Source organism: Simochromis diagramma, unplaced genomic scaffold (genome assembly GCF_900408965.1).
Source record: "Simochromis diagramma unplaced genomic scaffold, fSimDia1.1 OVJJ01000692.1, whole genome shotgun sequence".
Lineage (NCBI taxonomy): Eukaryota > Metazoa > Chordata > Actinopteri > Cichliformes > Cichlidae > Simochromis > Simochromis diagramma.
In genome coordinates, this window is record NW_024387485.1 from 1,192,544 (window position 1) to 1,205,195 (window position 12,652).

Consider the following 12,652-nt stretch of genomic DNA (forward strand, 5'->3'; position numbering starts at 1 on the left):
ATATAAATGTAGTCAAGGAAAAAGATGTTTTCTGTTCTTAATGGTAATGCACAAGCACGCATTAATACACACACACACACACACCATCTCTTGATCTGTGGCCATAGAAACCAGCTGGCCCGAGTCACACAGCAGTTGCTATGGAGTTTGACTATGTTGTAGATTTGCTCCTCCCTCTTTCTCTACTTTCCTCCATGGTTTTTTTTTCTTAACACTGCTTTATTGATCTTCCTCTTTCTTTTCTGTATAAACACTGTTAATCTCTTATCAGCCAATCACCTACTTCAAGCCACATTTTCCCTCTTCCAATTTGACAATGTGGACATAAAGTCGGTGGGGGAGGGGGGTGGGGTGTTCCTGTAAAAATGACAAGATCTAAGCCGGATCAGAGGAGATGGAGTTTCTGTGAAAGTGTGACAGCTGGTGTGAGAGAGAGTGTGTGAAGGAAGGAAAGAGAGAGAGAGAAGGGGGAGGAGACGCTGCTGAGAGAGTAAGACAGCTTTACTCAAGCCTGTGTGTCCACAATACTTCTTTTTTAAATCAAGCTCTTTTAAAGCTCTTTTTCAACACCATTTTCTAAAGTCCACTAAAGTAGAGTGTGGAGGCTAATGCACACCTTCCACAAGTGTGAATATGGGTAATAGACCTGACAGAGAAAGCATTTCTAACAGGATTTCTTACAGCTTAAGGTTTGTGTTTCTTAATGATAGCATTCGATAAAATGTTTCCTGTTTTATCTTCTGTGCCTCCACTATGTAACACACTGCTTTTGAATTTCTACATTTACCGGTCAGCTCTTATATTAGTGCATGTATTAGCCAATATTGCCACCCTCTGGAACTCCAGAAAATATATTTTTTAAACTGTATGTGCTGCCTGCTGTGCACTGCTTTTAGTTCTTATGTATTGCAAACAAAAAAATGTTAACTGAACTTGAAAAGTTAAGAAAGCTTGCTGCCTTCATATAGTTAAGTGAACTTAAAGGCCTTAAAGAACTTAAAGTTGTCATAATTTTCATATTTTAATTATTATCTAAAGTACTTATTCAGACACCTGAACTATATTCAGTTAATTTCTCATTGACTTCTACAAGATTAAGTGGATTTAAAAATAACAAGGTAACATGAACCTTTTTATGATACGTGGTACATTTATGGCAATTATCCTCTTCAAATATGCATTCGAAACTTTCACCACCGCAGGGCAGCACTTTACCAGGAAATATTAATGTTGCTGCCCACCCCTGTAGTAAGAAACAAGATACTAGAATGTCAAACCTGGGAAAATACTAATGTGCAATTCTGATTCAACTCAATTCAGTTTACTTTTATTTATATAGCACCACAACAACAGTTACCTCAAGGTGCTTAATATTGTAAGGCAAAGAATCACAATAATACAGAGAAACCCCAGCAATCAAACGACCTACTTTGAACAAGCACCTTTTGTAAAAAGGGAAGAAACCTCCAGGCTTAGGAAAAGGCGGCCATCTGCCCTGACCAGGTGGGGGTGAGTGGAGAGAGACGGGACAAGAGACACGCTGTGGAAGAGAACCAGAGATTAATAATATCTCATAATTGAATGCAGAGTGGTGACTTAACACATGAGAGAGGATAAAGGTGGGAGAAGAAGAAACATTCAGTGCATCATGGAGAGCTCCTAGAAGCCTTGTTGTAACTAAGGGAGGATTCAGGGTCACCTGATCCAGCCCTAACTATATGCTTTATTACAAAGGAAAGTCTTAAGCCTAATCTTAAAAGTAGAGAGAGCATCTGTCTCCTGAATTTAAGCTGGGAGCTGGTTTCAGAGAAGAGGGGCCTGAAAGCTGAAGCCTCCCATACTACTTTTAAATGGCCTAGGAAAGGTGATATGATACAATAAGGTCTTCAAGATGAGATGGTCCCTGAATATTCAAGACCTTGTATGTGAGGAGAAGGATTTTAAATTTGCTACTGGATGTAACCAGTGAAGCCGGAGCCATTATAAGGAGAAATCTGCTCTCTTTCTGTCCCCTGTCAGCATTCTCACAGAAGCATTTTGGGTCAACTGAAAGCTTTTCAGGGAGTTTTTAGGACATCCTCATAATAATGAATTACAGTCGTCCAGCCTTGAAGTAATAAATGCATGAACTAGTTTTTCAGCGTCACTCTGAGACAGGATATTTCTAATTTTTGAGATGTTGCACAAATGGAAGAAATAATTAAGAAGCAGAAAGTTAGCGGCCATCCAGGTCTTTATGTCTTTAAGACATTCCTGCAGTTTAACTAATTGGTGTGTGTTATCTGGCTTCATGGACAGATAGAGCTGGGTGTCATCTGCAGTGTAAATGTATGCTATGTCTTCTAATGATACTGCCTAAGGGAAGCATGTATAATGTAAACAGAATTGGTCCTAGCACTGAACCCTGTGGAACTCCATAATTAACCTCAGTGTGTGAAGAGGACTCTCCATTTACATGCACAAACTGGAGTCTATTAGATAGATATGATACAAACCACTGCAGCACAGTACCTGTAATACCTACAGCATGTTCTAATCGCTCTAATAGGATATTATGGTCGACAGTATTGAACACTGCACTGAGGTCTAGCAGGACAAGCACAGAGATGAGTCCACTGTCAGAGGCCATAAGAAGATCATTGTAACCTTCACTAAAGCTGTTTCTGTGCTGTGATTATCTCTGAAACCTGACTGAAACTCTTCAAATAAACCATTCCTCTGCAGATGATCTGTTAGCTGTTTGACAACTACTCTTGCAAGGATGTTTGATATGAAAGGAAGGTTGGAGATTGGCCTATAATTAGCTAAGACTGCTGGGTCTAGAGATGCTTTTTGAGTAAAGGTTTAACTACAGCCAGCTTGAAGGCCTGTGGTACATAGCCGATTGTCAGAGATAGGTTGATCATATTTAAGATTGAAGAATTAATTAATGGCAGGACTTCTTTGAGCAGTTTTGTAGGAATGGGGTCTAAAAGACACGTTGATGGTTTGGAGGAAGTAATTATTGAAGTTAACTCAGAAAGATCAATTAGAGAAAAAGAGTCTAACTTAACATCAATGGTACTAAGAGTAGCTGTAGATAATATTACATCTGTGGGATGATTATTTTTCTCTAAAATTTTATTTGTGAAGAAGTTCATGAAGTCATTACTAGTTAACGTTAAAGGGATGGTTGGCTCAACAGAGCTCTGACTGTTTGTCAGCCTGGCTACAGTGCTGAAGAGAAACCTGGGGTTGTTCTTATTTTCTTCAATCAGTGATGAATAGTAAGATGTTCTGGCTTTGCAGAGGGCTTTTGATTTTCAAGATTCAAGAGCTTTATTGTCAATACAGCAGTATACATAATGTACAGTGTACTGAAATGCTGTTTCACCCCAAGTCCCCCTTCGTGCATATATAAGTTTAAAAAAGATATATCTCCAAGAGATATAAAACTAGAAATTACAAATAAATAACACGCTAAATGTTGGTAAAAATAAGGGATAAAAAGGTACTAATTACTAACTATACAATACTAACTGTACGATAAACAAAGACAGGACAGAGACAATGCAAAGTGGATTGTGCAGTGATATAGAATACCAGGTTCAAGTTATTTTCAGGATATTATAGCCAAGACATGACAAAGACATGTGCAAGATGCAAAATGTGCAAAATGTGTAGTATAGTTTAGATGTGTGTTCATTAACTAATTGACTGAGTGTGCAATTTTGACCCTATCCCTGTCCTAACACCAAGAAAAGCAATAGTGAAGAAGTCATATTCAAATAACTTAACTTGTTAAGTTTCAACAATTTGTTCCAGTTATAGGTTTGATTTAATATAATACATGTTTAAGATTAATAACTTAATTATTGTAAATTATGAAAAAAGTTTTTAAAAGAATTACTTTGGATAAATTGTGGTATTAGTTATGTTACAATAAAGAAGATGTGAAAACACTACTAACAGTGAAAAATTAAACCAGTCGCTTCCTGCATTTTAAAGCTAAATTCACAGCTACAACAAAACAAGAAACACAAATTATTATTAAAGTAGAAAAAACAAAGTTTAACATCTTGTCCACATCTCCCTGCAGACTCCGGGGGTGGCTGTAAATGGCCTGTATTTATATAGCGCTTTACTAGTCCCTAAGGACCCCAAAGCGCTTTACACATCCAGTCATCCACCCATTCACACACACATTCACACACTGGTGATGGCAGCTACATGTATAGCTGTAGCTCAGGTGGTAGAGCTACTAACCGGAAGGTTGGTGGTTCGATGCCAGGCTCCACCAGTCTGCATGCCAAATATCCTTGGGCAAGATACTCCATGTTACTCTCCGATGCAGCCGTATGAATGTTAGACAGTAAGCACTTAACAGTTTAGAAAACAGTGCTGGTGTGAATGGGTGTGATTGGGTGAATGAATTATTTGTATAAAGCGCTTCGACTGCTCAGATAGAGTAGAAAAGCGCTATATGAGGACCAGTCCATTTACCTTTACTCTCTTTCATCCATCACTCACAGCCAACCCTCGTCATCAGGACTAAAACTCTCTTCTCTGGCTGTCCTCTGTATTTTACTCTTTATTTGCTTGAACGTTCTCCACACTCTGGACTCTATGCACAGTTCAGGTAAAGCTGTACAGCCAGCAACACACCCAGGTCTCCATGTTTCCATGCAGTAATTGTGGCTCATGTCTCAGCATTAAATGCAGGACGTGTTCAGCCTGCAATAATTACTCTGCTTTTATCTCACTAAGGTGCAAGCTACTACGTTAATGATAACAGCTGGCTGATGTGGCTGTCGGGTAATTGCTAATAGTTAAATGGTGTTCACGTGTGCGCTGGCCAGGTTAGCATGTGTGATAGCTGGTTAATACTTCAGTGTTTTTGAAATGGGAGCTTTACTGAACTGAGATTCCACCTAAAGTGTTGTTGAGTCGTATGAACATTAACTACTTCATCTGCTAGTGAGGAGACGAGAGTCTGTCTGCATGTGCTGTGTGAAGTTGTATGCCAGCTGAAAGGAACCAACATGCCACTGTTGGTATTGATGTTGTTACCAAGTATCTTAAATTGATATCATTTGTTAGCATCAATTAATATCTGAGTACAGACTTTCTGGACAGACCTACAGTGCAATATTTGGTCAGAGATCCTCACTTCACAGTTTGATAGACAGATATACAGGACCAATTAAGCTAAATACATAAAGTGGCACGGTGGTTAGCACTGTTTCCTCACAGAAAGGTCTCCACAACTCCACCATCTGGTCTGTACCCTTCTGTGTGGACTTTGCATGTTCTCCCTTTGTCTGCGTGGGTTTTCTCCAAGTACTCTGGCTTCCTCCTACAGTCCAAAGACATGCAGTTAGTGGGGTCAGGGTAATTCCTGATTCTAAAATGCCCATAGATGTGAACGTGAATGCAAATACCTGTCTCTCTGCGTTAGCCCTGTAACAGACTGGCGACCTGTCCCAGGTGTACCCTGGGATAGCTGGGATTTTAACTGATTTGCCTCTTTCTTATGAATACTGCTTGCTTATTGTATTTATGTGGTGTTATATACGTATATTCAACATACAGAGACCTCCTGTGACCCTGTGAATTATGATAGTGTATCTACTAGCAAGAAGGAGCATAGTTGATCAGACATCGCTGACTATTTTCTATAATCTATTACCAACTGGAATTGTTTACTCTTAAATCTTACTGTCACCTTAATGAAAGAATTGTATTCTGTGATCTTGTATTTTCCCACAAGTCATTTTTGTGATTTAAAAAAATGAATTAAAGTAAATCTATAATTTGTTGGAGAAAAATACAGTGGATTGTAAATCAAGTAATCAATATCAAACTTCCAAATTAGGAGGTTTTACAAACTCTTAGGAATTACAGTCTTTATACTGTATGAAGAGGTTAAAAAGTAAATTACACAATTTAATGAAAGGTGAAAGTGTGTAGTTCTGTACTTGTAGCTCAGTTGATCGATCAAAACTGCAAACATTGTGTTGTTGTGCAGAAAATTATAGACCTCGCAGTATTTTTTTGTTTTAAAGGTGAAGATATTCCCAACCTGAGTCAGATTGTTTTTAACAATAGACAGGTATTATTGGATTTTTAAAGGATTTTTCTAGTATGGCAACCCTGTTCTCACTCCCGAGGCATAATATAGCGAAGATTTGTCCCGAGGTGAAAGGTGACCTTCTGCGTTCTTATGCTATGCGCCAGGTTATGGATGAAATCCAGTAGAATGACGCTCCCACGGTAATACACGGCCATGTATTCCAGCCCTAACCCTAACATTATCCTTAACCCTAACCAGCACTTTAATGACGTTACATAGTGTTTTCCAAAGCGATATCAAAGCGGGATTCATTGCAAACGGTTTTCATGTTCACTCATTTTTCTCGTAATATAGGGACGTGCTGGGTGCCGGGAAGCGTAACATACCGATGATTTGTCACCTAGCGTAAAATGTTAGTGGGAACATGTTGGGGTAACCCATCTGTTTAAAACTATGTAATGTAGTCTAAATACTTCTGGATTCACTTGAAATGCATCGGTGCATTTGTGTCAGAGAAGTTAAAACCATTAGTTAATATCAAGGTTTCACAGAAAGGTCAATACGTAATCAAAGTCTAGTCAAATAATCTTGACAAAGTAACTTTTCTCTAATTACACAAATTTAACATTGAATCCATGCTGATTATGCTTTTTGCACTTGTTCTCTGGAGTATTATGACATACCCCCGTGTATTCATGGTCTCTATCAGTGCATGAAACTGTCATGAAGATGAGCTTATTTAACTTTTTTGGGTCATCTTGTTGTATTTACATGTTTATATGTGACTGAACGAGATGGTGTGATGTTTCTTTTAAGAACACATTCCAACCAAATACAGGTGACTACATTCATATTTGCTGCTCTGCTGTTGTTTTAGAGGATGCAGGGCTTATTGTGCCATATTTTAAGTGCCGCTCTCCTAACAGCTGTCACTGATTTGTAAACTGCTATGAATGGTATTTGGGTATTGATCTTGTTCTGCTGTAAATTGGCAGATTCCCGAGCAGACCGTGCTGACAGACGGAAGCTCTTCAGGCACTACACTGTGGGCTCCTATGACAGCTTTGATGCTTCAAGGTAAGAAGTCACATTTAAAAAAACAAGCTAAAAAATCCATGGATGTGTGAACTTGCTTCATACTTTTTGGTATTATGGATTATACCAAAAAGTCAAGAACACTTTGGCAAAGCTCCCATTTAATCTTTTGCATGATGTTTCTGTCTCTTTCAGAAAGCTCATTGTCATCTCTTGAGTGAAACAAAATCTCTTTATGTTAATGTAGCATCCAAATTCTGTGTTGTCAATTTAAGAAATACAAGTTATGCCAACTTAATTTATTTATACTAACTTATTAGGCTCCAGTGAAGCTATGTAGCCGAATGGAGTCCAGCAGTGGTATGAAACAGGACAGCACCAGAAGTCTAGACAGTGGTAGTAGCAAAGGTGAAGCTGGTGGAGACTTGGAGGAAGATGTATAATTCACCAGGATGAGGTGGAGGGGTGTAGGAGGAAAGTGGCACAAATAAGAGTCTGAAACACAGAATGACAGAAGAGCACAGGACATCAGCTGACTGGCTCATAGAGACAGAAAGTGATTGGGCCAAAGCGGTGATGGCAGAATGAAAGTTGGCAGTGCGGGAAAATATTGAATAGTATGATATGATGAGTATAATGAACACAATACACAGGAATCCAGCCACATGAGTGAAACCAGCCACACCTTACTTATACGCACTGAACTCGTGCATAAGCTTCGATGTAAGGCGTAGCTATGGCCATCTACTAATTGGAAAGTTGGTGGTTCGATCCCTGGCTGCTCAAGTCTGCATGTCAAAGTATCTTTGGGCAAAATACTGAACCCCCAGTTACTCCTTATGCGCTCGTTGGAGTTTAAATGTGTGCGTGAATGTTGACAGAAAGCACTTAAAATGTAAAAAATGTGTGTGTGACTGGCTGAATGAGCCATGATCGATAATGTGCCTTGAGTCTTGCATAGAAAAGCACAACAGAAGAGCCAGTCCATTTACCATTTGGCAAATTATGCAATAAATACAGTTCAAAAGTTGCCCAGACTTTTTTGTAGACAGTGCACTTGTCCACCATGTCTGTATAGGTTTCAGAGGTTGTAGTTTCTGTCATACTCACAGTTACAGGCTTAATTAGTTTATTATGTGACAATGTCCTTTAAAAAAGTTCGGGTTAGACTATGAGGACATATTTACATTGTGTTTTGAAAGACAGACATTTTAGTTTTGGTCACAACTAAAAAAAATGCTTGTTGAATTAATATTTGAACAAATGCCCACCGACTGGAAACCAATAATCACTACAGGATTCTCACTCATGGTGGTCTATTATAGGTAAACCTATACACTGTACCTGATACCACAATCACTGCAGCATAAATGAATTATGAATTTTAATTCACTGTTTGCCATTACAGAAGCAACACCTCAGTATAAAAAGTAAACTTACTAATAAACAAATGTCATTATTTGTATTTTCAGTTTATGGACAAATCTTCAGTAAGCTCTGGATAGAAAACTTCATTTTGTTCTTCAGAGAAAAGCAAAGCCACAGTAGCAAAAATGGAATCAGCATGCAACCGTGTCCTTTCAGCTAAATGAAAAGTTCTGTGTAATGGTACCTGACATCGAATCCCAAGGTTTTTACCATCTTGTCTCCTTTACTCGTCTCTCCTGTCACATCTACTTCAAGATAAGGTTTGTTAGGAATGAAGAAAGATGTACACTTCCATGTTTGTGTTTGTGTGTGAGAGAGAGCCAGACAGAGAAAGAGGGCTTGATATGCTTTGCGGGAACTTTGAACATCAATTTTTTAAACAGTCAATCCTACGGGTGAGCTGAATGTCCTCGCAGAGATGTGGCTCATCCATCGAAGCAGAACATATGCAGTGATATAAATTGCTACGTGGAAACGACCAACAATACGTATCAAAGATAAAACTATGTCAGTCTGTCCAGGAGGAAAAGCTGCAGGAGATGCAGATTCACTGAGGAGTAAAGACGATCACATTTTTCTGAATTGAACACAAAATAAAATCAATGCATCAATAAGAGATGAATAGTCTGTCATATAATGTGGATGTTATGCTTTAAAGTAGATAGAACTTAAACGCAAACAAAGAAAAACTATTCGTTTCAGTTCTGTTTTATTTCTATAGTGCCAATTCACAATTTTAAGATATTTTATATTTTAAAGATGCTTCAGTGTTTTTTATTTATTCATAAATCTAAAGCACATAATGAGAGCAAATATCACTGATGCTTTTTGGTTTGGTTTTATTATTGTTATTATCCATCCATCCATTCGCTTCCTCCTTTTCAGGGTCACGGGGGGCGCTGGAGCCTGTCCCAGCTGTCATAGGGCGAGAGGCGGGGTACACCCTGGACAGGTCGCCAGTCTGTCGCAGGGCCAACACACAGGGACAGACAACCATTCACGCTCACATTCACTCCCGCATTCACACCTATGGGCAATTTGGATTAACCAATTAACCTATCCCCACTTATTATTATTATTATTACTATTTATCAGTTATTTTATAAAAAGCAAAGAGTTTCAAATAATTCTAGCAACTGTAACCACTAGACGCTAGTTTTAAATTGCTACATAAAGACATGTTGGAATGTCTGTGCTGATGAAGCTGTGAAGGACACAATGACATTTCTCTCATTGCTCTGCTGGATTTCCTCTGGCACGATTTAGTGAACATGCCGATGGATTTTTCCCCCCAATATGGGTCAAGGTGAATCATGTCTACACCGCAGTGATGAAGACCAGTTGGCAAAGACTGAAGGCCCATGTGACATTTAAGTCCAATGGAAATCTTAAATTAAACTTTAACCTGAATATCGATGGAGCTTTGACAGCTTTTGTGCTCACTAATGGAACAAACTGTGTCATAACTAATATTTTTCTCAACCTCGACGATTGGCGTGTTGCACTTTTTCCCTTTTGTTGGAAGATTGACTTTTCTAAGGCACTCAGTCCTTCTGGGCTTGTTAAAAATTCATATTTGTTTTTTTAACTGGCAGAGGGGGCTGATAAATTCCGTATGAGGCAGGAAGAGTTTTCTTGGTCTGTGTGTTTGTGGACAGAAAGAAGGTGCCACACTGCTCAAACTAAACTAAGCTGAAGGTAGCACTAAAGCATGACTGGCAGCCTGAATAGTATAATGCAGGTATTCTATAAAACCCTAGTAAAAAGAAAACATATCAAATGTTAAATCTGAGTCTTTTCTTACATTTGAATCCATCCATATGTTTTCAATAAGTTACGATCTGAAAGCTTTAAAAACTGGGGGAACAGCTCGCAGTTAATTAGATTATTTGGCAACAGCTCAGTAACATGTTTGGATATAAAAAGAATCCCATCCCAGAAATGATTCACCACTATGTGTAAAATGGTTCAGCAATTAAAGGTTCAGTCACACTAGAATAAAAGCAATATGGCAAATTCGTACAAGAAATACAGAGACATATGACTATCTAGATTGTACACATATTATGGCAATTTTTCCATTACAGAAATAATTATTTCATGTCCAAAATATCTAAGGCAGCACATCAAAATGTTAAAAAGTAAATCTAGCAATATACCTAAAACAGGATTTGTAATTTATAAAATGTGGAGGTGAAGAGTAGTCATGGGCATGCAGGGACATTTCAGGTTGTGTCATTGTGTCATCATACAGATCTTTACATCATCAAAGGAGTCCCCTACACCAAAGAAAGACACAGTGACACTGGCTTTGCAATTACTTGTTATCAGCAGGTTAGACATGCGACCCTACCGTCTCCGTAGAGCTAGCAGTCTGAACAACAATGACAGCTGGTTGTAAGCTAACATTTTGCCAGCTAGTGTCAAACTTTTCCTCTTACAGTATGTAAGTAAGGTATGATTCGAACATCAAATGAGTTTTTTTCACTAAGCATCAGAGTCAAACAAAGTTGCATCCACTTCCAAGATATTGGCTAACAGTGGCTAACGCTAGCTAATAGCAGCAAAACAGCAGTTTCACCAACAGAAAAGTTTAGCATATTCTCAAAAACTCGCTGTGATTGGTCACCAAACCATATCGGATTGCTTTACAAGCATTACAATGATGTTTTTATTGCTGTATTTCACCATTTTTGATACCATAATCCACAGGTACTCTCTTCTTCCACTCCATTACTCTTCAAATCTGAAATGTAAACAGGAAATCGCTCCTTGCTGATAAAGACTGCAATGGAATTGGAGTAGAAAGAAAGCCAGATGTCAGATGCATCAACTCTTGGCTGTCTGAAATAGAACGCTGATGATGCTGGTGCCCAAAGAGTCAATTTCACAGTCATATGTCACAGATGATAATGCACAAAGTAATGAAATGATGACTAGGAGTACACGCCCACATATTCTAACCACCATGAGCTTACATCATTTTCTCCAGCAGCTATCAGTCATGTAAGGAAACAACTTATTGCTGTGCTCTTTAGCCAGAACTCCAAACCCCAATAAAAAGTTTCATGTAGACAGCAGAAGAGCGATATCATAGCATAACATATAGAGCCTCTCATGCTGACTATAAATACATCATTGCCTCCCACAGTCCAGACCAAGGCAGCGTTCTCACTGGGGTAAGCCAGCACTTTATCCCATACATCCTGGGGAGCGTGTCGCACACCCGTTATCTCCCACTCTGTTTTGATAAAACAGCCTCAGCCTGATGTCCCCCTCTCATTAACTATCGAATAGGACACTTCCTGTCAGGCCCTTTCCCGTACCCTGCTGTGCTGACCTATTGAAATGTCCACCGTGTAAGATTTAGGTGATCATGGTGTGATTACCAGTGACCGCCTACTTTAGGCTGGAGGGTGTCTGCGAGTGAGTGAGCAAGTGTAAGGGAATGCTGGGAGATAACCTTCAGTATGTCAGCAGTGCCGGCCTCCTTCCTATCCAGACAGATTGCGTTGCTAAGGGAACTGTTGCTAGGATGGCACTAGCTCCTCTCTCTCCTTCTTTGTTCTCCCTTCTCTCTCCCTCTCTCTTTTCCTTCTCTCTCTCATCCCACATGTCTATTCACTGTAATCCTTGTGCCTAATATAAGCTGAATGATGCACTTTCAACAAACACCTCAGGCTGGAGCAGCAAACTTGGCCTTTTACTTGGACCTCTCCCCAGCCAGTTTCATGGTCAGTTCTGCTTGGCAGCTCAGATGATGCTGGTCAGTCTCACCACAGCAGGCTCGGCCACGATCACTGCAGGGAATGAGAGGTTGAATGTTGCATGCATATAGAAAAAGAACAAAATAGTTGTAGTTAATATATGCAGAGCTGAGGAGAAGATGTCTGATTAGACCGTTTACTTAAAGGGGTGCCTCTGTATTTGGAGCAATCCTGCTGTTTTTGTGGAGATGCTGCATTGCCTTGTAGAGGATTCCTCAAACACAAGTGCAGTGTAACGGTTTAGGTTAGGACTAGCAATCATAGCTGACGCTGATGCTAAACATCGCAGATATATGCATATCAAACACCATTTGCAGTATGACTGCACTAGACATTTAGCATTGCCATTAATTAGCAAAAAGAACAGAGG

At 39.2% G+C, this 12,652-nt stretch overlaps 1 protein-coding gene across 6 annotated transcripts in view; it reads left to right on the plus strand.

The window, feature by feature from the left end:
• The window catches only part of shank2b (SH3 and multiple ankyrin repeat domains 2b), a 305,670-nt gene that overhangs the window by 219,843 nt on the left and 73,175 nt on the right, over window positions 1-12,652 (plus strand). For all 6 annotated transcript variants that reach the window (XM_040016691.1, XM_040016692.1, XM_040016693.1 and 3 more), the window contains one exon: window positions 7,048-7,129. In XM_040016691.1, the coding sequence (XP_039872625.1) occupies window positions 7,048-7,129 (82 nt within the window). The remainder of the gene's footprint in view (window positions 1-7,047; window positions 7,130-12,652) is intronic.